The sequence below is a fragment of the Rhodamnia argentea genome, chromosome 4 (genome assembly GCF_020921035.1).
Source record: "Rhodamnia argentea isolate NSW1041297 chromosome 4, ASM2092103v1, whole genome shotgun sequence".
Lineage (NCBI taxonomy): Eukaryota > Viridiplantae > Streptophyta > Magnoliopsida > Myrtales > Myrtaceae > Rhodamnia > Rhodamnia argentea.
In genome coordinates, this window is record NC_063153.1 from 24751215 (window position 1) to 24778664 (window position 27450).

Here is a 27450-nt window from a genome sequence, read left to right on the forward strand (position 1 = left end):
TACTTATGCGTGAACAAGAAGAGAACAGAGGATTCTCCGTTTTACGAAAAATTCGGTGTAAAAAAGTTCCATGTAGATACAAGATACGAGAGGACAGGATCCATGTAAAAAATTGGAGAAGCGTTGGAAATATACAGATTCCTTTCTCTTTTGTGATGTATAAAGGTACATTAACCGATGGAACTCGAACTGGCTACTGCCATTCTGGAAGAAAACATACATAGGTACATATGCACATGAGAGAACTGTCTTACACATGATTCTTGTAGCGAATCCTCGGTTAACTGAGCACTCTGAAACATTTCCTGCAAAAGAGAGAATCGCAGATGTCATGGGTTTGTGCGACAATCCCTAGTTACATTTGAATGGCAAAGGGTGACAGCAAATAATTACGGTAGCAAGGAAAGCATCCGGGTTAATGCAGCTTAAAGTCAATAACACAGGCCAAATGAATATCTTTTCCAGGAGATTGATGATGAAAGTCAATAAAGACAGTCTCAAAACTTCCAAAAATCACAATGAAGAAGCAACCAGAAGAATATGCAGAAATACAGCTGTTACAGAATACAAAATGGCATCGCTCGTTCTTGGATTTGATGAACTTTGACAACTTCTAGTATGTAGCGCCTTACCTCGTCAATTTAATGTCGCGCATGATATGGCATGGCTTGATTTTTGCATAAACTCTATTAGGATTGTTTTGGCCTGCTTGTTTTCGAAGGACCAGCTCTCTCCACCATGACATCATATAGTTGCTTCCCATTCTGATATTCCAAGAGAAATAGTCATAGATTAGATTTCGGACCTTCGCTGGCTCCACAACCATCAAACAACCTTCTGCATAGGGTTCATCCAACTTATGGAATGTATCAACCTAAAAGCAGTGAAAAGCTGAACAAGATGCTGCATAATTTTGCAGCAATCGCAATTTACTCATGTCTTTTACTTACGAAAATTACTGGGAAGAAGTGCACTTGTCCATCTGGTTTTGTTTGCGTCTCTTTGAAGTACACAAGGACAGGAAAATTTGGCCACCAGAGCTCCCAATTCACGAAGGTGGAGTATCTGCAGAGATGCAGAAAGCAAAGCAGCGGCTTCTGTTAAAATCACAAGGAGGAGTTTTTTTTTCCCAAGTTATTGGAGCAACTAAAATACTTACTTCCACCGATTTTTCCCTCCTACGAAAACATTTTCACCTGATTCTTGAAGCTCCTCTCCAACTTTCACCTCCTAAGATTACAAGATATTATAGCACCACGCAATGAATTCATGCAACCAGTAAGTTATGTCATGTTTCTTATAAAACCCAAAACCCATGAAATAAGGGAGCTTGTAGCCTAAAATCAATTCAAGTCAATCTGATAGCTTATGACTTGACAAGAAGATATCATCTTCCATGTAACAACTACATGTACTTTTTGAGATTCTGAAATGAAGGGAAATCCAAGGGTGGTCATGGCTCAAGCTAAAGTTACCATGACATGGCTCAAAGCCTCAAACTGCATTTTCTTTTTGGGTCGGAGTCTCAAACTACAGTAACTCAGACATATAGTATGAGGAACGGAAGAATTCCGGTAATAATGAAATGGCATAAACTAGTGAATCATGGTATTAAACCATCTTCAGATCCCAATTATTATCAGAGGAAAGAATCTAAGTTGCCAAGTAGGTCGAGTCAGTACAGATTGACACATCAGCTCAAACGACTCTCTAATTGAAGATAAGCTTAAACAGAGTATCGCTTTCAGGAGAATCTATCTTCCATCACAGAACACATAGAGACTAGAACACTACATTAGTGTTCTTGCCAAATAACTCATGCATGAATTGCACGCTTGTGATGAAGATTGATAAACGTACCAGAGCCTCATCATCAAAGACAAATCTCACTCTAGTAGTCTGGATCAAAAGGGGAAGAAAGAAAATAGAGTCAGCATTTAGGCAAACTAATCTCAATTTGCATTGCGTAATAAGCAGACACTGTCAAAGGAAACTCATAATCTGTAACTAGTTATTGACAAAGCAAGCAATTTTTTAGGTGGCCAAGAATTTTCTACTACGCTTCAAATCCTGCCCGCAAAATTTGATCCTTAATTATGGGTGAGGATCCTCTACTCCTTGCTGTGCTCCCCTTGATGTCTCGACAAATTTCAACTGTTGATGAAAAGTCTCATTTTCATGGATCAAATTGGTTGAGATTTATTGAGGCACTGGGGGGAGCACTGTACCTGGAGAGGATCCATGTGCCTTAATTGTAACATCACCTGAAATAATAAGAGCAGACCAAGTAGACCAACGGGGGCAGCAGGTAACAGATTGTTTGTATAGGCTAATCCACCAGCCACACCTGATTCACATCAACATTCCTGTTAGCTTCTTCATTGGCATTTCACCATCTAGCAACTGATCTATTTTTACTTAACGATGGTACATACTAACATCCAAGCAGCGAATTCTTAAAACTTGGATGAATGATCAGTCAAGTAGCCATAAGATAAAGCCCCAGGTCAAATATTATGAAAGGAGGATTACATAGTTCTGAAGGTTCACCTGAATCATCTTATCACAATTAAGTTTGTGGAGAGCGATTAGAAGCAAACTTTAACATGAGCAAAGCAATGTTACAGGGCACTTACCGAGTAAGACAATGGGTATTCTATAATCAGGGTCAGGAACTACAGTCTCTCTCTGCGTGAGCTGCCATACATTACAATGACTTAACTGCATTAGGCCATAGCTCCGCGAAGAGCTCCAAGTTCACAAGTATCAAAATTACCAAAATAGTCAAAGCAAGCCCTTTTCCTGTGTATCACAACGAGGAGTCTACCCAGCATAACAGTATTATTGTGCTAAGCCAAGTTTTGAACGCAAAAGAGTGCATTCCAGATATGACAGCAGACAAGAAAAGGTGAAGAGCAACCGACCACGGAGGCAATAACAAGGCGTCCTCTCGCGTTGCTGCTAATTTCCCTCTTCACTAGATTGGCTTTGGAAAGCAATTCGCCATGAAAGGAGCTCCAGGAGTTCCTAAAGCGGAACCCAGCAGTTTTCCCCCCATCTGTTCAAAATGGCGCGTGTAAGAGACCACAAGCTGTTTCTCAATTCCAACGAAAGTAGCATAGCGAATCACAGTACATAGCTTAAAAAGTTAGGATTTTGAACCTTAATGAATTGTAAATGAAGGAGCTTTAATTTGCTTACTATTCGACGGGACGAAGAGACCGGTGGACAAGAGCGCGCTTGCCATTCTCTCTCTCTCTCTCTCTCCCCTGTTTTACAAAGAAAAATCGAGTTCGGCTTCTGCAAGTGTTTTCGCCACAGAACCACTTACCCAAAAGGGAAAATGTTTTCGCTACAGAACACTGAATATACCCTTAACCCCCTTACGCTGATTATTTCTCAGCATGGGTGTGGAGGGTATTTTAGTAAGTTCATTTTATGGTTGTCCCCATTCTTGAAACCATGAGGGCCTTATCTCGGAATTAGAGGCAAAAACCTCAGCTGCTCTGTTATTTATCTCCTCTCCTTGTCCCGCTGAGTTTTCCGATTGCACTCGGTCCAACTTTAGAACAAGGAGTTTTGAGCATCTCCTTGACATGGCAAATTCTCTATGCTTTGCTCCGGCTTGTTCTGTCAAGCCTCCACCCAGAGCGGGTACTTCCTCTGCCTCTCTCTTCCTCCTCCTATGTGGATGTGACATTGATTCTTGATTTGCTTGTTCATGAAATCTTGACTTGACATTCAATCTTTTCCGTTTGGCGGGTGGGCATTGCAGGAGCAGTGATTGGCAATTCGTTTGCCGGAAAAGTTCTCAGAGTGAATGAAGCGTGTATCGGGACTAAAGTTGCAAGATTTCGGTCTTTGGAAGTAAAGGTGATAACTTCGAATGCTAATCTTTCTTCTAGAATTGTAGTGACTGTAGTATGTGGGAGATGAGGGGTTTTGAAGCTGAAGCAAGCAGATGAATTGTTTGATGCATTAACATCCTGGGTGTTTAGTTGTGAGATTACTCTCAGCTGGACCATTCCAAATGAGGGTTCGGCTGCCATGAGCCTTTGGAAATCGCCTTTCTTGGACCACCGTGCAAATTATGTAACCTGTGGCATAGGGGATCATGTAATTCATGGGCAACAGGAGTGGATTTTGTCGATCTTTCATTTGGTTGTGAGCAATTTGTAGTTGGGAGTAGTTCCTAGGAAGTTCATCTGGTGGCTATAACTTCATGCGAGAAAGCAAGCTGGATTGCACCACAGTGACAGTGAAAATATTGCGCTGTGGATATTCTGGCTAGTTGAATGATTAGTCGAACATAGAAGGATTAACCACATGCTTGTTAGCTTGAACCAGAGGGCAAAAACATGGAGAAATAACCTTTCACTACGAAAGTAACGTGGGAAATGGATATTTGTTAGAAGAATCTTATTAACGAGTGGACCTGAAGCACTTGTTGACCGTAACTTAATAAGGAAACATCTTTATCTTCAGTACACTGGGTACGCATAACACAAGAAAGATAGTGGATTGGAAATGAGAAATTTTCTTCATTGAGGTATTTAACAAGTGAAGTGAGGGCACTTGTTGGCAAGATCCTTTTGAATGACCTTTTTGAGTTTGCACGTATTGAGTTTGTTGCTCACCCTGATTGTTTCTTCGTTTCTTTTGGTTGAACATTGTCTCCTGGTTTTACAGGCTGCGGAGAATAGTCGAGACACCAAGCCCCGAAGCATCGTCTGTGCTAATTGTGATGGAAATGGTAATGGCTAAGTATTGATTCTCGAGTACCGATTACTGACTCCTAAATTTTGTCCTAGTGTTCTTTTTTGGTCGAAATTTGTCCTAATGTTCAAGACTAGCTACATTCTGCATAAATTCACAATGAGTGCTCTCCACAGTACACATCCACTATCGTAATTCTATGTTATACACTGCCTATCTGTATACTGTGATGTAATATTTTGTGCCTGACATGAACATTGTTTGCAGATATGTACATTTATGAGCTTATTGCCCTGGCTACAAAAATTCTATTAGTTGTTTTACCGGATTTCTGAAGCATTGAATAGTAGGCTTTCCTTTTGGAGTATGGCCTGTAATTTGTGTCAAAATTTCAAAATTTTCTCTGTGCTTATTTATGGCTTATGACAAATGGACCATCATACTAGTTTTTTTCTACTTGTTCCACTGCTCATCATAACAAAAAGTCTCTGAAAAAGAAAGGAGTCCCTTTGAGATGCAACAAAGTTAGGGAGGAGATGTGTACTTACATTTAGAGACAAGGCAAACTGTTCTCTTGGTTTCTCTCATCTTCCATCAATGGGCTGTCAATATGGTCGAGGACGAGCTTGTAGAAAGAAAAAGGAAGGAAAAGTTCCGAGGAAGTGGCATCTGCTTAGTTTAGTTCATCTGACCGTGGAAACTTGAAACTTGTCTACTCGGATGATCATTTTCCGCGGGCTTGCTTTTTACCAAGTGCTAGTATTCTAGTAGGATGCGGCAAAGCATTTGGAATAGAAGATATTGAATGTCCTCCATAATTACCAGGTGCAGTGCTGTGTTCCCAATGCAAAGGGACTGGAGTAAACTCCGTAGACCACTTCAACGGACAGTTTAAAGCTGGTGCGATATGTTGGCTTTGCAGGTACTCGAGCAACCCCTATCTCTCTCTCTCTCTCTCTCTGATATTTAGTCGCGGTACCGATTTGCTTATGGCCAGGTTTTAGCAATGTCCTCGCTTCATTCCTCTTATCTCTGATGCGTGACGCGGTTTTAACTTTTAAATTGTTTCGCAGAGGCAAAAGGGACATGTTGTGCGGGGACTGCAACGGAGCTGGCTTCCTCGGTGGATTCATGAGCACATTTGACGAATGAATTTCTCCTTTTCACTAAGTTCATTATTTCCGGTTATGTGCGTGAGCCTCAAATACGATAGTTGCCCTTCTTCTTAAGGATAGTATGCAATGTTTGAAGTCCCGATGAGAAGGGATGATGTCCATTCTGTACCGAAGTACGTTCAGTTCTTTAGCGTTCTCTGATAAGCTTATGGAAGAAGTTTGATGCAGTGGTTTAAGGCGCGACAAGACAACCAGTCTTCAAATGTCTCTCGCTCCAGAACCGCTCCCGCAACATATTTCTTTAGAGCAGGTGTGATTGGCGGCGTCAGGTTTGTGCGGAGGAGGAAACTCTCTTGCAGAGCTTGACGCCCCGCCGTGGTTCGAGAAGAGATGCCGATCTCGCAGCGGCATCCTTGTCACTGACCACAGCGAAGAAGCTCCATGCTTAGGACAATCATTGACAAATATAAAGTGGAGGGATTATGAAGGGGGGAATAACAAAAGTAAAATCAATGGCTAATTTGATAAAAGCAAAAAAAAAACGAGGGAATGGATGTCGCGCCAGGTAGGGGTCGAACCTACGACTTTCTGCTTAGGAAACAGACGCTCTATCCACTGAGCTACAGGCGCTGCTTTTGAAGCTTTGGCTTCACATAAATATTTTATTGGAGTATCGATTGCATTTCAGACTTTGGTTATTCGTCCCTCCAATACGATATCGACTCTGCTCGAGTCATTTCAATTGTTTCCTGTGACGAAACCCCGAATGGACCCACCATTCTAAAACGACTCACAACTATCTCAAAATTCCAATCCGTTTAAATTCGATCAGACTATTTCGTTATGTCTTGTGGACTAACAAATGGTAAAATAATGGCAATCGACTCCCAAACAAACCTCTTTGCGAGCCATCAGACACTCGGCCTAGTCAAAGAAGGGTTTGGAACGAGGCAGGAGTTTAGGAGGTTAGGGTTCGACCCTAACAAAAAGAATAACATGCACAGTAATACTTCTTACAGTTAGTGTTCCAAGAACTCGCATCCTAAATCCCAATCAGCTTCTTCAATCAATAACAAACGCTCAACACGCTAGGATAACGATGATGTAAAGTTCAAGGCGCAAAACCATTAATCAACGAAATTCACGGGGTACGCATAGAGGGAGACATTAGCTTCATAAATCAAGAAAAGATTAACAAAGTTTCGATGTGAAAAGTTTATGTACAGCGGAATCCTATGTTCCGCAAGTTGCAAAGAATCCAGACGTCACGTTTGAAAGGAAAAACCAACAATGCCAGGGGCTTGCTATGCAAAGAAATTGTGCAGATTCAAACACAAATATACACTGTCGAGGCTTTTTGCCCCCATTACTTACACCAGATCGGTACAACACTTGGTTTTCCATATGCACATCATCACGACAGTATCAGACGAAGAATGTCACCAGAGTACTTGAATGATTTCTCCGTCTCTTCCAAGCAGTGGTTCTTCTCCTCTCTGGTCCAGCTCTGGCAACATCACAAGTGAAATTTCACATTAGACTCTGAAAACAAGCAGTTTACACATCGAACCATGGAACTAACTCTTCCATGTGAATATAAAATAGTGGAGACCAACAACAGATCTGGTCTCATAAATAAACGATTTAGCAGAAGAATGTCGAGGAATTACTTCAGCAACTTTGTTCAGCTTGTCCCTCACATTCTGCAATAGTTGGGGAAGTTCACCATCCCACTTATAGAACTCCAACTCCTTGTTATCAAGTATCTTTTCAGCCACCTAGAACAAGATACAATTTAGAGATGAATAAATTATCACTTTGGAAAGCAGATCGAGAATATAAAAGATACTCCAGCAAAGTCGGTAGCATGCTCAGGTAGGTAAACAGAAAGGTAAGATAATGACGCCAATGAATCTCGTAAAGTTTTTGGAAAATCAATCCTTTTTTTTTTTTTTTCTGAATGAAGGACGGGTAATCTGTCATTCCCGTCCTTCGGAATTGCCTTTGACATGGCAGATCAGATATGGATAACTTTTTATACTTTCAAAAGGATGAATTGGGTCCTGGCAGATTCTATGAATAGAAAAGATTGGCTTTATACTTGTGGTGCAGTCGAAAGATGCTCATGGAGGTAACTGCTTTTTTGACAGACTATAGATTCTCTCTATTGTAGATGAGCTCTTAAGAGCTTGGAAATATGGCTTTGGCAAACCCCCTGGTGCCTCTCAACTAAATTATATTATGATCAAAGGATAAACTGTATATTGCGACCTAATCCTAATACCACATATCACGACACATCCTCCATAACAAGCACAGCTTCCGATATAGGGGGAGGCAGAATGGTTGAGTATTTGGTGGCATTCATAAACTTTAAGCTGACATGCAATTCAGTTTCTTCCAATTGGACTGGGCTTAAGACAGCACATTTTTTACCTCTTCAAGTATGATGAATTGGGACAGAAATAAACCGACTGATTTCAAAGCCTTAGGGCTTTACCTTTTTCCCAATCATCCGGCCACCAGCACTGTGGGCAAAGTACACATTGTAGAAGTGACAGATGAATGCTTGAGGATCTGTCTCAGACAATTCTTTGAGATAACGGGCATACGTCATCCCGGGTGAAGAAGGTTGAGGAATGTCATAACCTTGCTCTTTGAACCACTCCAGATCCTTCGCCAGTTTTTCTGACCTCTCCAAACCAGTATTTCTGAACTCAGCATCTACACTCAAAACAATTCAAGGATTCCTTTTGGCTCAGGGTCAAGACTGAGGTCAAAACAAATGCACACAGAAAGGAAAAACACGTGCATACGTAAGTCAATAAAAGTCAGTCCCAATTTTCTAGCATTTAGCAGGTTGCAGCAATTCATAGTGTCCTAAATACAGGTAAAGGTTATTCTCAAGCCACAAAAATTAAATAAAGAATAAGTGCATCAGTTTTTCAAGAAGATTTTCGACTAAGAAAATGCAATAGCCAGATGATATTCTGATTCCACAGAACTAGTTGCTTAGAATAAGTCTTCTGATTGGTGTCTACAACCTACAACAAGAATTAGGTAAATTAATTGCTAGTCACGCGTTAAGAGTACACTTCTCAAGATATAGCAGCTCGTAAACTTCAAAACTTTTAGATGAGAACAGTTTTCCATCTTATCCCAAGCATCCAAACCCCCCTTCCCGCCCCAAAACCTTCTTTTCCCAAAAAAAACGAAGCAACTCCCAACTAAACGAAGTTATAACAAACACATTTGAAAAAAAAAAAAATTTGCAGCATTCTCACATGGAAAAGAAAATGGTTCAAGAACCAAGAACCCAACATCCCAATTCTACATTCCCTTTAAGATCCTCAATCACAATAGACCAGCTTTGGTTGGCAACAGACACAAAATGACATTACAAATATCTCAGCACTAAATGTGGACTGCAACGCGGAGGAGTTCTACTTCTGAATGAAAACAAGCGGTTTGATGCTGCTTTATCTGCTGCCAGCAATATACTATCAAAAAGAGCTGGAAATTTACAAAAAAATTAAAAAATAAAAGAAGAACGTTTAATATGTAAGAGCTTGCAGAAAGTAATCCACCATCATACACGAGAAAAGAAAAGGACGAGCTATTGAACAAGTTTGTACGATGCACGCAAACGCAAATTCGTCAGGCAAAAAGAAACGTGCCATTGTGTGTTTTAAACTGTTAGAGGCTCAATCATTCCTCCTCTTCTGCTAAGATTACAACTTTTTTCGCACCATAATTTTCAAACAACGATTGGTTACAGCAATAAGATACACAAGCAAGAACATGGCAAGGCACACAAAGAAACTCAGAAAAGGAGTGAAACCTCTAATCCTCCTTCAGGATAAAAGGAAAAACTATGCAACGATCATCCGTATCGGAGATTAGCTTGACATCTAAACAGCCATATATCTCTAACAGGTCCATCTCACCATATCAAAAGCATCATCCAACCACTCAGAACCAGCATCCCAACAATCATAAATGATCACAACCACACAAAATCAATCAGAACTGATCACAACACCGGAAAAACAAACCAAGAACCAATGCCAACCCCAAAAGAAACAACAAACAAATCAACCACACTCACAGAAAGGGAAAGCAGAATCCTCCACAATCCTCTCAAGCGTATCATACACCAACTTGCTGTCCACCAGGAACTTCAAGTACCCATCAACCCTCGGTTCCCACTTCGCCACCGACCTCTCCTCAGGCCCCTTCGCCTCCTTCTCTCCTTCCTTGGCCTGATCTCTCGTGTGCAATTTCATGGCCACAAACCTCATCTCCTCCACAAACCCCTTCGCCTCCCCGGGGTACCTCTTCTTCGGCTTCTCCGCCGTCGTCGCCGCGACGACCACCGCCTTCAGGGGCATGTTGTTGATTCTGCGAACCGCCCGAAAGTACCCTCTTTGCAAGAAACTGGCCCCTAGACTAGGGTTCGTGAGGGGAAAGAAAACCTGGGCAGGAGGCGATTTCAACTGGGTGTTGCTTAAGAAGCAGGTGGAGGGAGACGCTGGGGTTAAAGAAGCCATTGACGTTGCGAGAGAGATTGAAGAGTGTACGGTACTCTAAGCGGGAAATTAAATGAGAGAGAGAGAGAGAGAGTTCACGCGACTCTGTGAAGAAAACGTTGTGGGGGATTTGACTTGGAACGAGAATTCAAGAGTAATCTTCAAGACAGGAGAAGGGGCACAGGCTGGATAATACTATAATATATGCTTCGGGTCGTGGGGAAAACTTTTATCGCCTTTGCCGTAATGGGTGGGGAATGCGAGATTATCTGCAAGCTCTCATGAAACTCGGGGGACTCTGGCTCTGCGTATCAAGAACGCAAATGGGAGCGGTGGCGTGAGGAGGTCGCCGAAGGGGAGTGAACCAGAACTGACGACGGGTCGGGGGCGCAAACCCAAAGTAGAGGAGAGAAGACAGAATTCGAAATTACGACGATACTTTCTGCTTTGGGATTTTGGCAAATTTGTCGTTTCTGGATGAGATTTTTCAACTTTTGAGCGATGCGGGAGGAAACGTGTGGAACTGTATTGGTGGCAACTTCCTAAAGAGAGGAAAATTAGAAGAAAGAGGCAAAGAAATTCAGCCAGCATGGTATTTGAATGAGGTAAATTTGATTTTAAGCATGTTTATCCCGGTTTCTGAATTTAGTTGTTGGTCGCATGATTCATGATGAGCGGCGGGAGAGGAGAAAGAAGACGACGATTTCTGCGGCAGTATTTATGAATAGTAGTAAAAAGGCAGCAACTGTTAAAAAAGTGGCCACGCTTTTTTTTTTTTTGACTTTCTACCGCACACGAGGTGTTATCCTTTTTTTGACTTTATGTACGCTTTTTTAGATTTGGGCTGGCTGATTTTGTCAGAAGATGTTTCAACGGTTCAGAGTGTTAAGTGTTATGCTATAAGTACATAAGAGTTAGTATGTATCCATTGTATCGAAGCCACAGAACTCAGCTTCGAGTTGTAGCTAATATTTTCTATTACAATAAAAGAATTTCTCCCTCCGATCTATATTTGTTCTATTGTTCTAAATTTCCCAAAGTCACCATTACTGTTGTGGTTCCAACATTTGGTATTAGAGTTAGAAATGGCATTCACTAGTTCCGTTCAATTGTAGCTTCCAAAGTTGAATGGAAAGAATTTCAACAACTGGTCCGTCCGGATGAAGGTTTTTTTCAAATCGCAAGATTTGTGAAATCTAGTTGAAAATGGCTACAATGAAGTGGCCGATGACGAAGCATTTGAGGCTTTAAGAAAGGAGGAGAAAGAATCTTTGGTAGAGTCTCGGAAGAAAGATCAGAAAGCATTGTATGCAACCCTTCAAGCCGTGGAAAAAACGATATTTGAAAAAGTATCGAGTATGGAGACCGCAAAAGTAGCATGGGATATTTTACAAAAATCCTACAAAGGCGACGATCGTGTCCGGCGGGTGCGGCTGCAAACGCTTCGAGGTGATTTCGAGTCTTTACGCATGAATGACTCTAAATCAATCTTGGTATATTTTGATCATGTGCAAACTTACGAAAGATTTGACTACTTGAGGAAGGGCAAGATGTGTCATCCTTAACATTGGAGCAGTTGATGGGTTCATTGTGCTTGCATGAGCAAGAATGAATAAAAAGTCTATTGGTTCAATTCTCGAGCAAGCATCGCAAAGTCGGGTCGCTCCATCGAGTCGAGGAGGCTATCAAGGCGATCGAGGTCGCAAAGAAGGCCGAGGTAGAGGTGGAAATTCAAATTTCACCAGAAAATTTAAAACAGGTAACAAATCAAAAGTCAAGTGTTTTAAGTGTAACAAGTTCGGACATTACAAATCTGAATGCCAGGCAAAAATGACTACGAGCGGGCGGAGCATGCACATACCACTGATGCTGAAGAATATATGGTACTAGCATGTAAGAAGGATAACTCGAGCACCATAGACACCAACATATGGTACCTGGATACTGGTTGCAGCAATCATATGACTAGTCGGAAGGAATTATTCTCGTAGTTGGATGAGACGAATCGTGACGAAGCCAACTTCGGGAATAAATCGAAAATTCCAGTGATGGGCAAAGGTAGCATTAATATTAAGTCAAAAGATTGTACTAATGTTGCTATTGCGGATGTTTAAAATGTGCCAAGACTTTTTTGGAATTTGCTAAGTGTTGGGCAACTTTTTGAAAAAGGACACAAAGTTCATATTGAAAATGGTGTTTGCGCCATCGGAGGTGTCAACAACAAGTTGATCACAATGGTGCTGATGATTAAGAACCGGATGTTTCCCGTGACTCTCTAGACGAAGAGTCACTTGAGCTTCCAAGCAATGATGAAAGAAAACAGCTGGTTGTGGCATCTTCGATTCGGGCATCTAAATTTTCATGGAATGAAGCTATTGGTCCAGAAAAATATAGTGACCGGCATGTGATTGATTGACAATCCAGGTCATCCTTGCGAAGGATGCCTCATGGGAAAACAACATTGAGACTCTTTTCTAGTCGGGAAAGCCGGAAGAGCAAAACAATCATTGGAGTTGGTACATACCGACATATGTGGCCCTATTGAGATGGAATCATTCGGAAAAAAAAGGTATATGCTGATTTTTGTCGTCGATTTTACCAAAAAAAAATGGGGTATATTTCTTGAGAGAAAAATTTGAAGCTTTTGGCAAGTTCAAAGAATTTAAAGTCTATGTTGAAAAACATAGTGGCTTAAATCTGAAGACGCCGAGATCGGATAGAGGAGGAGAATTTACCTCAAGTGAATTTCACACATATTGTAAAATTCATGGAGTGAAATGTCGGTTGATTGCCGACTATACTCATCGGCAAAACAAGATAGCAGAAAGAAAAAACATGATAATTTTTGAAATGGCAAGAAGTATGCTTAAAGTTAAGAATTTACCTAAGAAGTTTTGGGCAGAAGCCATTACGTGTGCTGTATTTTTACTAAACAAGTGTCCAACAAGGAGTGTTCTTGGAAGAACCCTAGAAGAGGCTTGGAGCGGCAACAAGCCGGATATTTCGTTCCTATGAGTATTTGGGTGCTTGGCATATCCCCATACCGGATGAATGAAGAAAGAAGTTGGATGATATTGGCTATAGTAACACGACTAAAAGTTATAAGCTGTATAACCGAGTCATTGAGAAGGTCATCATCAACAGGGATGTCCAATTTTTTGAAGATGAAGCCTAGGACTGGAACTAAAAAGGTGACCAGAAAAATGTCACCATAGAAGATGAACCACTAGAGGGCGAGATAGAAACACCTCCATCATCTTCAAATAGTGGTCCATCTTCTCCATCATCTTCGATTGTTGGTACATCTTCTTCACCAATAGTAGCTTCAAAACCACCATTACGGCGTTCATAGCGATTACGGGAGATAATAGCAAAGTTTCGGGATTATGTGATCACAAGAGACGGTGATAGTAATAGTGATGAAATCACTGATGAAACGATGATACACTTTTATTTATTTGCTAAATGTGACCCCGTAACCTATGATGAAGTAACTGCAAATGAAAAGTGGATCCAAGCAATGTATGAAGAAATATACTCAATTGAGAAGAATGACACATGGGTGTTCACCGCTTTACCACCCGGAAAGAACCCCATGAGTGTCAAGTGGGTGTACAAGACGAAGTACAAACTCAATAGTCGGGTGGACGGTTACAAGGCCAAACCGGTTGTAAAAGACTACAAGCAAAAGCCAAGTATTTTGAAGCATTTGCACCAGTAGCCCGAATGGATGCCATTTTGATGATATTAGCACTTGCAGCTCAAAATCGTTGGAGGATCCATCAAATGGATGTGAAGTCAGCATTCCTTAATGGCGTTCTTGAAGAAGAAGTCTACGTGGAGCAACCACAAGGTTATGAGAAAGGGCATGAAAATCAAGTTTACAAGCTGAAAAAGGCATTGTATGGGCTAAAACAGGCACCTCATGCTTAGTACATGCGGATCGACACATACCCGTTAGAACATGATTTTCAAAAGTGCCCATATGGTCATACACTGTATATTAAGTCAAATACTAATGGTGACATCATAATTGTGTGCCTTTATGTTGATGACTTGATATTTACGAGGAGCTGTGAAAAAATGTTTGTTGAATTTAGAGAGGCTATGACTAGCCGATTCGAGATGACCGATTTGGGATTGGTGTCCTATTTTCTTGGCCTTGAAGTGAAGCAGACACAAGATGGCATATTTGTTTCACAACAGAAATATGCTAATGATATTTTGAAGTGATTGAAAATGGAATCACTCAAACCAATTCAAACTACTGTAGTAGAACAGTTGGAGTTGAAGAAAGGAGGAATCTGTGAACTGGTAAATCCAACTTATTTCAAAAGCATTGTTGGTAGTTTGAGATATTTGGCTTCCATGAGATCATATATTACCTATGGAGTGGGAACTATTAGCGGGTTCATGGAAAAACCATATCAATCACATTTGCGGGTAGCAAAAAGAATTTTACGGTATGTCGGTGGAACTCGTGACCATGAAATTTTATATTCTGGGGTACACATATAGTGATTGGAAAGGTGATATTGAGACTACGAAAAGTACATTTGGATATGCTTTCTCTCTTGGATCAAGAGTAATTTCTCCGTCTTCGAAAAAACAACAAGTTTTTGCACTCTTGATAACTGAAGCAGAATACATAGCGTTAGCTTCAGCGGCTTGTCAGGGGATGTGGCTTCGTAGGATGCTGAATGAATCGATGCATCGACATACATGTCCTATTAAAATGATGTGTGACAATAAATCAATTATTGCATTAGCCAAGAATCCAGTTTTTCATGATAGGAGCAAACACATCGACATCAAGTATCACTATATTCGTGAGCGAGTCAAAGATGGTGAAATTGAACTTAATTTCTGCAGATCAAAAGATCGGATTGCAGACATTTTGACAAAAGCATTGAACGGGGATTTGTTCGAAAAGCTAAAGAAGATGTTTGGTGTGGTTGAATTCCAAAATCAATTTTAAGGAAAGCTGTTTGAATAAGGTTAAATTGATGTTGAGCACGTTTGTCACGATTTCTGGATTTAGTTGTTGGTTGCGTGATTCATGGTGGGCGTCGGGAGAGGAGAAAGAAGACGAAGATTTCTGTGATACTATTCATGAATAATTCACTATTCATTAATAGTAGTAAAAAGGCAGCTACTATTGAAGAAAGAAGAAAAAAAAAGAGTGGCCACGCTTGTTTTGCATTTATTATCATGTTAGCATAGTGTTGTCTTTTTTTTTTTTTGGACTTTCTTCCACACACGAGGTTTTATCATTTTCATGACTTTATGTTCGCATTTTTAGATTTGGGCTGGCTGATTTTGTTAGAAGATGTTTCGATGGCTCAGAGTGTTAAGTGTTATGCTAGTATGTAAAAATGAGTATGTAGCCGTCGGATCGAATCCACGTAACTCAGCTTCGAGTTGTAGCGAGTATTTTGTATTGCAATAAAACGTGAAGAGAAAACTTCTCTCTTGTGGCCGTGTAAACTGTGAATGGCCCCCTCCTTTCTCAATGTGCCGTATGTGCATAATGAATGTGGCCTCCCACGATCTCTATCTCTCGTCTTTTTTCTCTGAACAATTGATTGACCTCCTCTGAACCCTAGAGCTAAGGTAGTATATATAAACTTTAGCTCACAAATCCTAGTAGGAGTAGGACTAATTATGGACCATAGGATTGGCTAACCTAGCTAGGATAGGATTAAATGTGAGCCATTAGATTAGAGGTGTCCACATCTAATAAAACTCTAGTTTAGAGTAGGAGTTCCAAATCAATAAAACTCTTGATTTAATTTGAAAGTTTAAGAGTCCAAATCAATTAAAACGCCTACCATTTCCGGCTAAACGAGGGAGAATGTGACAGTGGCCGAAAATGAGGTGTTCTTCGGCCACTTGGAAAAGTTCTGGGCCTAATCGGGCTTTAATTAAAGGCCTCGCATATTCTGGGCCTAATCGGGCTTTAATTAAAGGCCTCGCATAATTAAATGGGCAAATTGAGCTGATTTGAATTTGAATGTAGGTCCACACCATATGTAAACTTCGGCACACTCATGTCCTATACCCTAGTTGAATTTTCTGATCAAAACATGGGCTTGTCTCACATTCTCGGGCTCTTTTTCTAGATAATGGACATTTAACTAAAAGCCTTAATTATAAAATTAAGTTTGAATGGACCAATTTGAGGTTGAAACTAAGTCCAATAAGCCACACTGAATTAGGCGTACCCTCTTGTGCATGGTCGAAAATTCCCAACCGAGCCTAGTCCGGCCGCTTGTCAAATTAAGCTTAAGTGCTTCACCTTTAGTCTGAATGCAATATCATGCATGACTGACATAAATTAAATATGCCGTGCGGGAGGAATTAATTCTTGTGAGGACTATGACTAATTCTCATTTTATGCAAAAATGAATGTCCTAAGGAAAGACTAAAATTTAGGTGTCAACGCCACTATATCTGTCTCTTTCATTCTCTCCGTCATTCATCACCCCCCCCCCAATGACACCATCTTCTCTTGATCCATCTCCCCCTCATCTCCATCTACATCTTCTCCTTCATCTTTTTCTTCGTCCATGGAGCTCCCTCTCGCCCTCACCAACCGCCGATGCCGCCTTGCCCTCCCGATCTTTCTCGCCGTGCTCGTGTTCAAGAGGGCCGTTTCAAGAGGTCCAACAACGGTCCGTGGCAGCGATTTGTGATGGTCCGTTCATGCGCGAGTTAAGGCGAGCTTGAGCCATGGCGATGCGGCCGTTCGGATCCGTGGTAATCATCTTCGCATCGGCAATGGAGCGACGGTTTCGTGGTGGATTTCGAGCGTGGCATCGAGGCGAGTAGATTTCTAACTCATCGATTGTTCGGTTTGTGGATTGTCTTGCATGTCTTGATTCTGAGTTGGATAGGCTTCCATTAGTGTCGTATTTATTGAACTTGTGAATGGATCGTCAATTTTGGTGGCAAATAGTGGAGACCGAAGGAGGACAGGTTCGGTTTGGGTATGTCATACCTTGCATATTGGAACTACGAGCTTCATTGATTCTCTTGAAGCTTCTATTAGTTGAATTGGTGGGCGGATCGTCGTGGAGGACGTCGATTGATGATTGGCCATGTGTAGCCCTAATAACTGGCGAACTGAGCGGGAGAAGGGGCCCGAATTGATTGACAAGTGGCTATTTTGAATTGGATGAGGTGCCATCGGTGTTGGGTCGGTGGAATCCGAGGCCAATTTGGCGAGACGGCTTATGGATCGATGATGAGTTCACGTGATTAGTTTTCGTGGGCGCTTGGACGGTCTTGATGATTTGCTTGTGGTGACTATTGCTTGACTGGTCTGCATTATCGTCGATTCGTTGGTTTTACTTGCCCTGTTCTGCTTAATGTTGATATGCGTTGCTTGCTTGCTTGCTAGATGACTAACAGGCCGAATGTCGTGGTGGTAGATCTCTACTTGCTGAGCTATTAGCTCACCCCCGTTGAACTAACCTCTCAGATTAGTAAGCCAAAGATGGCGGCTGCGAGAAGTAGCCCATGGACGATGGTCGTGATGAATGGACCTCGTTGATGACGTCAGCTTAGTGGGAGTAGTGAAATCCCACCTCGTGAACTCTCCCAGTTACCTTCGAACTTTCGTAAAGAATCAGCTACAAAGATATATGTATATGTACATAAAACTCTGTATTTTTTTTCAATCCGTTGCTTGAGATTCATGGTTTGGTACAGGTCAGGGGAACTTTGATAATGCCATACCCCTTAGACGTCGTGCCTTCCTTTTTACTGCATGCACTTGTGTTTCTGTATGACCGTCTGTTTGATTTCTAGTTCAGTCTTCCTCATGCACCCTATTATAACTAATATCAAATTAAAACTTAACGCGATTAGTAAGGCGACACACTGGGACGTCGTGGGCCTTATAGGAGTCGAGTTGTTGAGTCAAGAAAAAGAGATGGAGAGACCGAGATGAGAGTGAGACATTGAGAGTTTGAGAAGAAAGAGAGTAGACACCGAGATAAGAGTGAGAATTTGAGACGAGATGAGCGAGTTTCAACTTAAGGATTTAAAATCTTTCATTTTTTAAATTATAAATTAAAGAATATGTATTATATTATTGGTCCGGTCCGAGTAGGCGGATGGACGGCTCCACACTTGGAATCGAGAACCGAGCCAGTATCCACCAATTCCAATTTATTGGAATTGGAACGGAGAATTGGACTTCGTTCTGAGGTAGTCATATCCGATTTTAGGCGGTTTGGGTGGTTCCCAAGTCCTTTGCACATCACCTACTATTTCTAGCCAAAAATAGATTTTTCTATTTCTATTTCCTAAATAAGTTTTTAAATAGAGAAACACGTTTGATAACGACACAAAATTTATATTTCTAGAACTACAATTTGTTTAATAACAGTGTAAAATTTTTACGATTATTGGCTGATGGGCATCGGCTGGCGATCGGGGACCAAAGACATGCAATTGGCGATTGGAGACCAACAGCTGATAGGGACGTGAGAGAGAGAGGGAGTGAGCGAAGAGAAGAATTCTTACAGTAGGAAATTTCTACTTGTCCATACCTATTTATGGGCTAATAATTTATTTCAGAAATAGAAAGATCAAATTGTTTTACAAACGGATTTCTGTTCCAAATTGATTTTCTGAAATATCAAAATAAAAAAAGAATCAAAAAATATAATGATTATAATTCGCGTCCTTATTATATGTTTTGGTTAAGAAAAAACTGACAAGTCACTGTTATCGTGAATTGCAATGGGGAATGGACTTCGCGAGGGCCAAAAAAAAGAGAGTCATCTTGGATCTAATACCGAAATAATCGCATCTCATATCAGTGGAACTGAGTAGATTGAAGGGACAAACTGAGAAGGGGGTTTAGATTAGGATGATTACAAAGGGCTTTCGTGAAAACACTTGATAATCGTCATTAATGGCGAAATTAACACTGAGAACATTACAATGCTTGGGCTGATTTTTGCTGAAATTAAAATAAATTCCCATCTAGTGTTAAAAAGTCAGACATCGGTTCCGTTTATTTCATGAAAAATAAATGATTTAAAAACTATTTCCCTAAAAAATAATCGTTCATGTCGTTTGAAATAATTAATTGATTAAAAGTAAATTTTATATCTAAATATCTTTGTGTACTATAAAATATTTTATACTTGTTTATTTCTATAATTGATATAAACGATCAATTTTAGGCATCATTTTATTTTTCGCCAAACAATCGCACCCGTAGCATATTATAGATTACATATAATTGATAGGTAATTATAGAATACAATTGGACCCATCTTAAATTTTTTGATAATACCAATGCTAGATAAGTGGCAAAATTAAGATAATTCATCTAATCAATATAAAAATTTGATGGCTTCTAAGCACGCGCCTTTTAGTTGTTTCCTTATTCTAACCTTTCCTAAGAATTTTGCAACTGGTTTGCACATTTTTTTTATCAGTCGACACATATCCAATATTTGTCAAGATTTATGAACCATCGCTCCACATAATACATGTTGCATGAATCCATCTTGATTGTTTTGGAAACGTCAATGTTGGGCAAGTGGAATAACTAAGCTTTTAGATAGTCACTAAGGATACATCTAAAGAAAAAATGATATGCAGAGCCGAAGGCGAGGACGATATGGATGTAGCTCGAGTCTCACATCAAGATATTTAAGCACATCTTTTAGTACAGTAAGTATTCTACTAGGGACGCAAATCCTTTAGTACACAAGTTATGCATCTTGTTTACTTACAGGATTAGTTCCCCAGGAATCTTATAGCACATTACACTGTATGCAGCTACGAAGAGTAAAAGATGAAAAAGGTTTTGAGGAGAAAACTATCATGAGAACAGCTACTTAGCTTCTTGCTCCAGGAGCGGGACTTTCTTCCACGTCTCCTCCAGACTGCTCAGTTGCAGCGGCGGCAACGAGAATACACTGACCGTCGAGCTACCGCTCCGGATCTCCTTGAGGACTCGAAGAGCCGATATCGTGCTCTTCATGTATAAGCTCTCCATGTGCTCGATCTCTGCGAGCTCCTTGGGAACACGGAGCACGCCATCGTCGTTGGTGGAGGTGGAGGTCGTGGGGTCCAAGCCTTCGTCGTCCACTCTCGCCGGCTCGGCCGCCGGCGGAGGAGGTTCGTGCGCGGGGAAGAGTTGATCGATCATCTTCTCGCACTCCTTCACGAGCTTGTAAATCATGTCAGTGGTGAAGAAGGGCTGTTGCAGGACACGTTGGATGAAGGGCAAGCGCATCAGAGCTCCGGTCCTTTTGTCATACTTCTTCAGGATTTTCACCAGCCCTGTGACAACAGAGAATCCAGAGTTAGAAAACAATTAGAGGGGCCAATAGAAAGCACTAATCAAAAGCCCTGTCGGTTATCAAACAGATCACCATTTCTTTTCTTAACTTCAACCAAAGGGAACTGATTATGACTCTGTCTGCATGATTGGTGAACCGACAGCTCGATGGACAGAGAGAACAGAGAAATGCTATAAGCAATGTAATTCCAGGAAGATGTTAGAGATCATTCGGTCTTTTTTGAACTATATGTTTGACAGGCCTGCCCATGGTACAGCTAATCTACTGCAGTCTAACGCAACATCGAGTTTTCTTTACGGGAGTATTGTTATGACCCTTCCGTACCTGACTACATGAAAACTAAGTCTAGTAGAGGAATACGCAATCGTTTTGGACTGAACCAAATCCATGGAGAATCAAAGCAGATTGCAGAACACCAATTAGAACCAAATTTGTCAATTCAAAACAAAGGAAAAGAAATTTGCAGTACCTGTATAGTTGAGGGCGCTATAGTTCTCTAACAAGACCATCTCCCCATGGAAATCCACAATCTCCTTCCTAATCTTGATCATCTCTTCATTAGAATCCTTGGCCTTTCCTACTCTATCCTGTAATTCCTGCGATAAACCCAAAATATGAACATCAGTCATCAAACTCCCCTTGGTCTTAAGAGGTGGCACTACAATCAGTATCACACAATGACTATCACACAATGACCCGACAACTTTTCCCTATCGCCCGTCTTGATCAGAGAATCCAAGTACTCATGGCGTTCTATGAGGCAATGATGAGCATCTCCAACATTTGAACAGGTAACCAACACTTAAAGCTCCCAAAGCAGTTTCATGGTTCTCCCTATATCCAAGATCTAACAAGCAAGCTCCCAACGCAATTTCACGGTTCTCCCTATATCCAAGATCTAACAAGCATTGTGTATGAGAGTGGGATGCACGTCCGCCTATAAGCATGATTTCTACCCAAAAAAAAAAAAAAGAATTGAATCAACGAGAATTTTGCTGCAATACAAGAACGACACGTCATAAGGGAAAAGAGTGACGTGGCAGCTATAAATAGGTACACATCGCCGATCATAATATATATAATGGCCAGGGGAACCTTAAAGAATGAGACAAGTTTAGATTGCTCGCCGCACTCTTGTGTCGTCTAATGTGTCGACCCAATCAAAAGTCAAACGTCACGTGCCGTCAAAGGCGTACACACTCGGGCCGTCAAAGGCGTGTTTCACTAGGCTGATCCCAACAACACCTAAGTACCCAATTCTCACTTAATTGCTCGCCGCATTCTCGTGTCGTCCGATGTGTTGTCCCAGTCAAACGTCACGTGCTTTGACGCCTAAGGAAACTAAATACACACTCGGACCGTCAAAGGCGTGCTTCACTAGGCTGATCCCAACAACACCTAGGTACCCAATTCTCACTAACCACATATAGCAACTAAGCACGTCTCATGCCATAGACAATGTCGCTATATATGATTCGAACTAAATAGACACGTGGCGACCATTGATCGGATAAAATAATCAAGCATAAGGCAAGAATAAATCGAGATAAATGGTCACGAACTCACGGAATCTCTTGCGTCAGCTAATCTATCTTTCCAGTCAGCTCCACATTTACATATTCTATTAGCTCATAAAATGGTATATATGCATCAATTATCTAGCGAAATATTCTTAAAGAACACAAAGAGGTGACTTCGCGAATGTAATCATAATCACGACACCGTGCAATCTCGCTGCTAGAACATACCATGCCTAGCACAAATTGCACAAGCACAAACTATAGCGCACGTGCTAAAATGCGCCGCGTGATAAGCCGGCCCCACCGAAGACGATTCGGGGGCATATTAATCGCGCCGTTCTGTTGACTAATCTGTGGCCCAGTCAGTTCCACACTATATTCTAACTTACTATATTCCAAGTGTGACGACCACTACAGTGTAGCACGACCTTCAAAAAGTGGCCGATCCAAATTACGAGGTCAATTCCAAATTAACCTAACTTCCTAACTAAGAACCTAGTTAAGATCAATAACGTACCAAACAACCAACAAAAGCAGCTATGAAGGTAAAACTTTCCGAGGAAGTAAGGACAATTCTTCGACATTCAAGTGCTTCTCAATGTATAGAACTGCATAATCACGTTGCAAAAGATTACATTTCCATCACCGCCTCATTCGACTACAAGAAACGCGAATTCTATTCCTAGAGCAATTTTCAGAAAACGAAATCGTCTCGGTGAGATGACAAACGATATTGCCAGTGCCAAGGCTTCACGGCTCGGCTCGTTTCACATGTCAAAGAGGCAAATCAATCGCACACGAAGCGAACAGGAAAACCAAAATCGAGGAATCGATGGGCAGATTAAGCGGAGCGAAGGAGGAGACAGATCCAATCGACAGGAAACGGAAACAAGAAGCGCCCCAGTACCTTCAATTTGATGATGTACTCCTCCTCCTTCTCGACGAAGAAGTTGTTGAACTTCTCCAATTCGTCCTCCAGCAGCCGGATGAACTCGATCTCCTCCTTCGTCATGCCCTCGCCGCCGCCGCCGGCCTCCTCCTCGAGCCGCGGCCGCTTGCTGGGGCGGTCGCCGCCCTTGGGATCGATCAGCTTCAACCGCTTCTTGAGGTCCTTGTAGGACAGGAACTTCTCGCGCCATTCGGGCAGCGTCTCCTCGATCTGGTTGCTGAGGCTCTTGCCGAATTTCATGGCTGCCTTTCGCTGGGGGCCGGGAAGAGAAAACTAGAGAGAGAGAGAGAGAGAGAGAGAAAGCAGAGGGGGGGCCGAGAAAATCTTCTCTCTTGAAAGAAAATTCGATTTTCCGGGAGGACAGAGAGATGAGAAGGGGGGGATGGAGGTTAAGGAGAGGGAGATTTTAACGGCGGAAGAAGACGAGAATATTCGTTAATTTGTGCCAGGAATATCCGACATTTTGCAAGAGTACATCTCCCTGCTCCTCCTTTGAAAATTCATTAACTTTTTCCGTTTTTTCCTTCTTTTCCTTCCTTTGAAATTGTTCGGGCGCTTTGCAGAATGCCACGTGGAAGAGTGGTCCATCTGCAGCTTCACCTTTTTTTTTTTTTTTTTCCCTTCTTAGGAAGTAATTTTCGCTAATAAAAAGTAATTTCTTATTTATTTATTTTTTTGACTTTTGCTGTAGTGCTGTGGCTCGAGACCGTGGCTGGTCGGCGAATGTGCCGGGAGAGGAGAAGTATAAATGAATAAATTGCTCGGAAGTCCCTGTTTTAGTGACGTCGTCGACCCGGAAATATGACGCAATCCGAGGTTGAAAGGCGAAGAGCTGGAGAAGGGTGAAAACGGGATTTCACAGCCGCGCGCCCCTGTAGCTAATAACACTAATTTGTACGATGATCTTTTTACTTGTCTGAAAGTATGGCATGGCGTCGATTTAATCTTTCGAAATCTGAGATTTTGGAGGTCCACACTCCGGAGGTTAGTGCGGTCATTTCGTTATGTAATTCATCATTTATCTTTTTTTTTTCTTTTTAAAAAGTCGGGACATGTCAGCACCGACACTTTTTTGAGACGACATAGATTTTATGCTCGGATTTGAGTATCACCAGGGCGATCCTTAGAAAATGCTTTGGAAGTGAGTCCCGCGAGATCTTTATTCAGTCAAAGGCGGTATATACACGGTACTTGAGAAAATTCGAAATAATTTATATAAGACTTAGACGGACTGTTCCAAGAAACAAGAAAGTAATTGTACCAAACCAACTGCTGCGTCCGTATGAAACCGACCCGTCAGCCGTCACGCGTGCTTCGCTCGGGAGGAGGAGCGTGGCGCCTACGCGCGAGCTTCGAATTTCGATCGAGTCGGGTTGCGGCTGGCCGGCGACAACGAACGGCAGAAGGAACTAAGTTTCCGTAATGTGTCTACCGGTTCATCCTCGCGTTCTCTAAAATCATGTGCCATGTGGTTTTCACATTCCCTTTCGCGATTCAACATTGGCGTTAGGGGATTTAGACGAGCTTCCAATAATCTTGTTTTTCCGACCTTGCAAAAAAAACCAAAAAAAAAAGGGTGTGGAGGACCAAGCCGAAAATAGAGGAAGCGGCTAACGGCGGCTCGAATGAGATTGATTGAGCCGTTGAGTGGGACCCCTTTGCACATTTATGACGCAAGGTATAATCCCAAACGAATCTGGAATATCCGCCGCCCAGCTCATCTCTCTCTTTCTCAGTCCCCATCTCCCAATAAAGGAAAAAAAAATAAAGTAAAATATAAAAACAATAAACGTCAATTTTTACTTTGGTGCTCGCAGCATGTACCTCGTAACACACGACAAAGACCGCGTCGTCTAGAAACTCTCTTTTCTTTTCGAAAAAGAATATGATTTTTTTTTAATCGGATGCACATTAACTCCTAAATATACTTAAATAAATATTTTTATTTAATATTTTTGGAGTGTCTGTTACTAAGAATCCCAGGATCCTTTAATTCTTATTCGACCACTTAGCTTAACAATGTCAGGAAGACCTCTTTTCCGTTCTTTTCCCCCAAGTGAAATTCAGACCAGAAAGAGGGGGGTAAAAAATAAAAATAAAAACAAAAAGGAAGTCAATGAGGGTGGAGGGTAAAACCGGGAAGCGGGAAAAGTCTGGCGCTGGGGGCGGGGCCCGCACCACGGACGCGTGGAGCTTTCAGAAAGTTCCACGAGGTGGGGAGCATTATCCGCGGAAGATTCGGATATGCCACTTGGATATTCTCTCCCCCTCGCCCGTCCTCGATTTTCCAAATCCCTCCTTTATTATTATTATTAATTTTTTTTTCCCTGCCCCTTTTTCCCATTTTCCGGAATGATACGTTCCGCCGCCCTCCTCTTGCTCCACCGTCTCGACGGACGCCGGGGAAACCGCCGCTCCCCCGACGCCGCCGCCTCGTCTGTGCGGATGGGTTGCCGGTGACCCACTCGGGCTTGGCGGCGGCGTCAATTAAGCCGGGCTTTTTCGGAGACTTTTTTCGTTTTGCTATTTTTTTTTAAGAAAAAATAAATAAAGGATCATGGGTCTACATCTTTGTCCGAACGACAGTAATTTGATGCTCGGTAGATTCTTAGATTCTCACTAGAAAAGTTGCTGTCGGCGTGCTGCTAGGCTGACCCAGATTTGTCTAAGCTCAGCTTCGCCGGCTCAGCTAGCTCGCCAATATAACGATAACCTAAAAATTTGACATCGCACCCGCCTCGCTGGCACCGCGCCGCGCTACGCCACCCCCAGCGTGGGCCGAGCGCAGTGCCACGCCAACGTGGGCATGTCCTTTTATAAGGCCAATTTTGACCCCCTTGCATGAGGCCTTCTATTGGGTTACTTCACAAGGGCAGTAAGATCGAGTGGAGGATTTATGATAAACCCATTAAATGGGTGATCGAGTCGAGTTTGGATCGTTTATAAATAATCCGACCGAAATATTAGAGTAATTAAATATTAAACAACGCATTCATCTAACGACTTAAGCTTTTAGAATAATTGATCGTGATCCCATCAAATCTTTCATGATATCGTAGCAAGAGGTTCGAATTCAAATCTTTACTGAGCTTCTATTTGCCTCATTTATTGTAATGCAAATTTATCAAATCTTTCACAAAATAGATCAATTTAACTCGTTTATGACCCATTTATTGTAATGCAAATATAGAGATCCATACCCAATTTATATCCATCTCGACGCATGTTCTTAAAATACTTCCATACAACTAGACGCATGAGATGAATGGGTCATAAACTCGTTTATGACCCATTTATTGTAATGCAAATATAGAGATCCATACGGCTCGTTCATGACGCATGTTTTTTATAAACCCCGCTTACTCATTATATTTTATTAAATATAACCAATTCATATAACGATTCGGATCATTATCTATGAATTAAAAAAATATATTATGACCAATTTTGATAGATTTAATTAAATATAATGAGTAAGCGGGGTTTATAAAAGTCGCTTTCTTTTTGTGTGTTGTAAGACTAAACTCGAGTTTTTTTTTTTTTTTTTTGGTCCAAAGACTAAACTCGAGTTAAAAATACCTCTTTTAATGGACTTACTGGAAAAAGGAGGAAAAATTTCGGAGGAGTACCAATATTCCAACGCTTCGATTAACAATGTCCTATCACAAGGACATCGAATGAATCCATCACGGGGATTATTAGCTAGCCCAATTGGAGGTAACAAGATTTTCTAGCTACGCGACGCAAAAGCCAATACAAGAAGGTCCATCGCCGCCGCCCACACACGTTAATTTATGAATTGTTGTTTACTTGCGCAATCGACAATGGCCGTCTACTTTAAAAGATTACGAGATGTTAAATAACCTGAAAATCATAACGTAATCTTTTTATGATATTCGGTTGACATAGCTACAACCTATCTAATATGGACAATTGCTCCAATCCAAAGCTTCTTTTAGCCTCACATACTTTTTTTCTCGTTTGATAGAACGCTAACAAGATTGTCGAGCTTTGCGATGTAGAAACTAATGTGAAAAAAAACCACCACCACCGCCTCCGGGACACGTGTTCGTGAGTTGTTGTTTAGTTGTGCAATCGAATATGGGCATCTGACTTAAACATTATGGTACATAATGTTTATACTGTTGACATAACTACAATCTATTTATTATGGACGACTACTACGATCCAAACCTTCTTTTAGTTTCACATTGTTTTTTCTCGGTCGATATGATTAATATTCTAATGAAATGATAGTAACAAGATTGTCTACCTATGCGGTGAAGAAAC

At 41.4% G+C, this 27450-nt stretch overlaps 4 protein-coding genes, 1 long non-coding RNA gene and 1 other non-coding gene across 6 annotated transcripts; 2 read left to right on the forward strand and 4 right to left on the reverse strand.

Annotated features, from left to right (window-relative positions):
- Positions 1-91: 91 nt before the first annotated feature.
- On the reverse strand, positions 92-3327 carry LOC115725803. The gene is made up of 9 exons (XM_030655422.2): positions 3202-3327; positions 2923-3058; positions 2637-2707; positions 2265-2347; positions 1861-1899; positions 1160-1230; positions 951-1065; positions 633-764; positions 92-305 (listed from the first exon to the last, which is right to left on the reverse strand). Exons 1-8 carry the CDS (start codon positions 3245-3247, stop codon positions 690-692), a joined length of 636 nt encoding a protein of 211 aa, XP_030511282.1. The 5' UTR covers positions 3248-3327; the 3' UTR covers positions 92-305; positions 633-689.
- Positions 3328-3462: 135 nt separating this feature from the next.
- Positions 3463-6074, forward strand: LOC115725804 (protein BUNDLE SHEATH DEFECTIVE 2, chloroplastic-like). The gene is made up of 5 exons (XM_030655423.2): positions 3463-3654; positions 3776-3873; positions 4690-4753; positions 5542-5638; positions 5790-6074. Exons 1-5 carry the CDS (start codon positions 3597-3599, stop codon positions 5866-5868), a joined length of 396 nt encoding a protein of 131 aa, XP_030511283.1. The 5' UTR covers positions 3463-3596; the 3' UTR covers positions 5869-6074.
- A 314-nt stretch (positions 6075-6388) lies between these two features.
- TRNAR-CCU lies at positions 6389-6461 on the reverse strand. Its single transcript has one exon. It is a non-coding gene; the product is annotated as a tRNA-Arg (tRNA).
- A 501-nt stretch (positions 6462-6962) lies between these two features.
- On the reverse strand, positions 6963-10381 carry LOC115725818 (heme oxygenase 1, chloroplastic). The gene is made up of 4 exons (XM_030655455.2): positions 9940-10381; positions 8332-8555; positions 7502-7609; positions 6963-7338 (listed from the first exon to the last, which is right to left on the reverse strand). The coding sequence occupies exons 1-4, from the start codon at positions 10379-10381 to the stop codon at positions 7246-7248; spliced, it is 867 nt and encodes a 288-aa protein (XP_030511315.1). The 3' UTR covers positions 6963-7245.
- LOC125314891 lies at positions 10320-23465 on the forward strand. Its single transcript, XR_007198236.1, has 3 exons — positions 10320-10453; positions 17334-17338; positions 23438-23465. It is a non-coding gene; the product is annotated as an uncharacterized LOC125314891 (long non-coding RNA).
- LOC115725820 (SPX domain-containing protein 1-like) lies at positions 20007-23480 on the reverse strand. The gene is made up of 3 exons (XM_030655456.2): positions 23119-23480; positions 21161-21287; positions 20007-20671 (listed from the first exon to the last, which is right to left on the reverse strand). Exons 1-3 carry the CDS (start codon positions 23398-23400, stop codon positions 20220-20222), a joined length of 861 nt encoding a protein of 286 aa, XP_030511316.1. The 5' UTR covers positions 23401-23480; the 3' UTR covers positions 20007-20219.
- Between the last annotated feature and the right edge of the window lie 3970 nt (positions 23481-27450).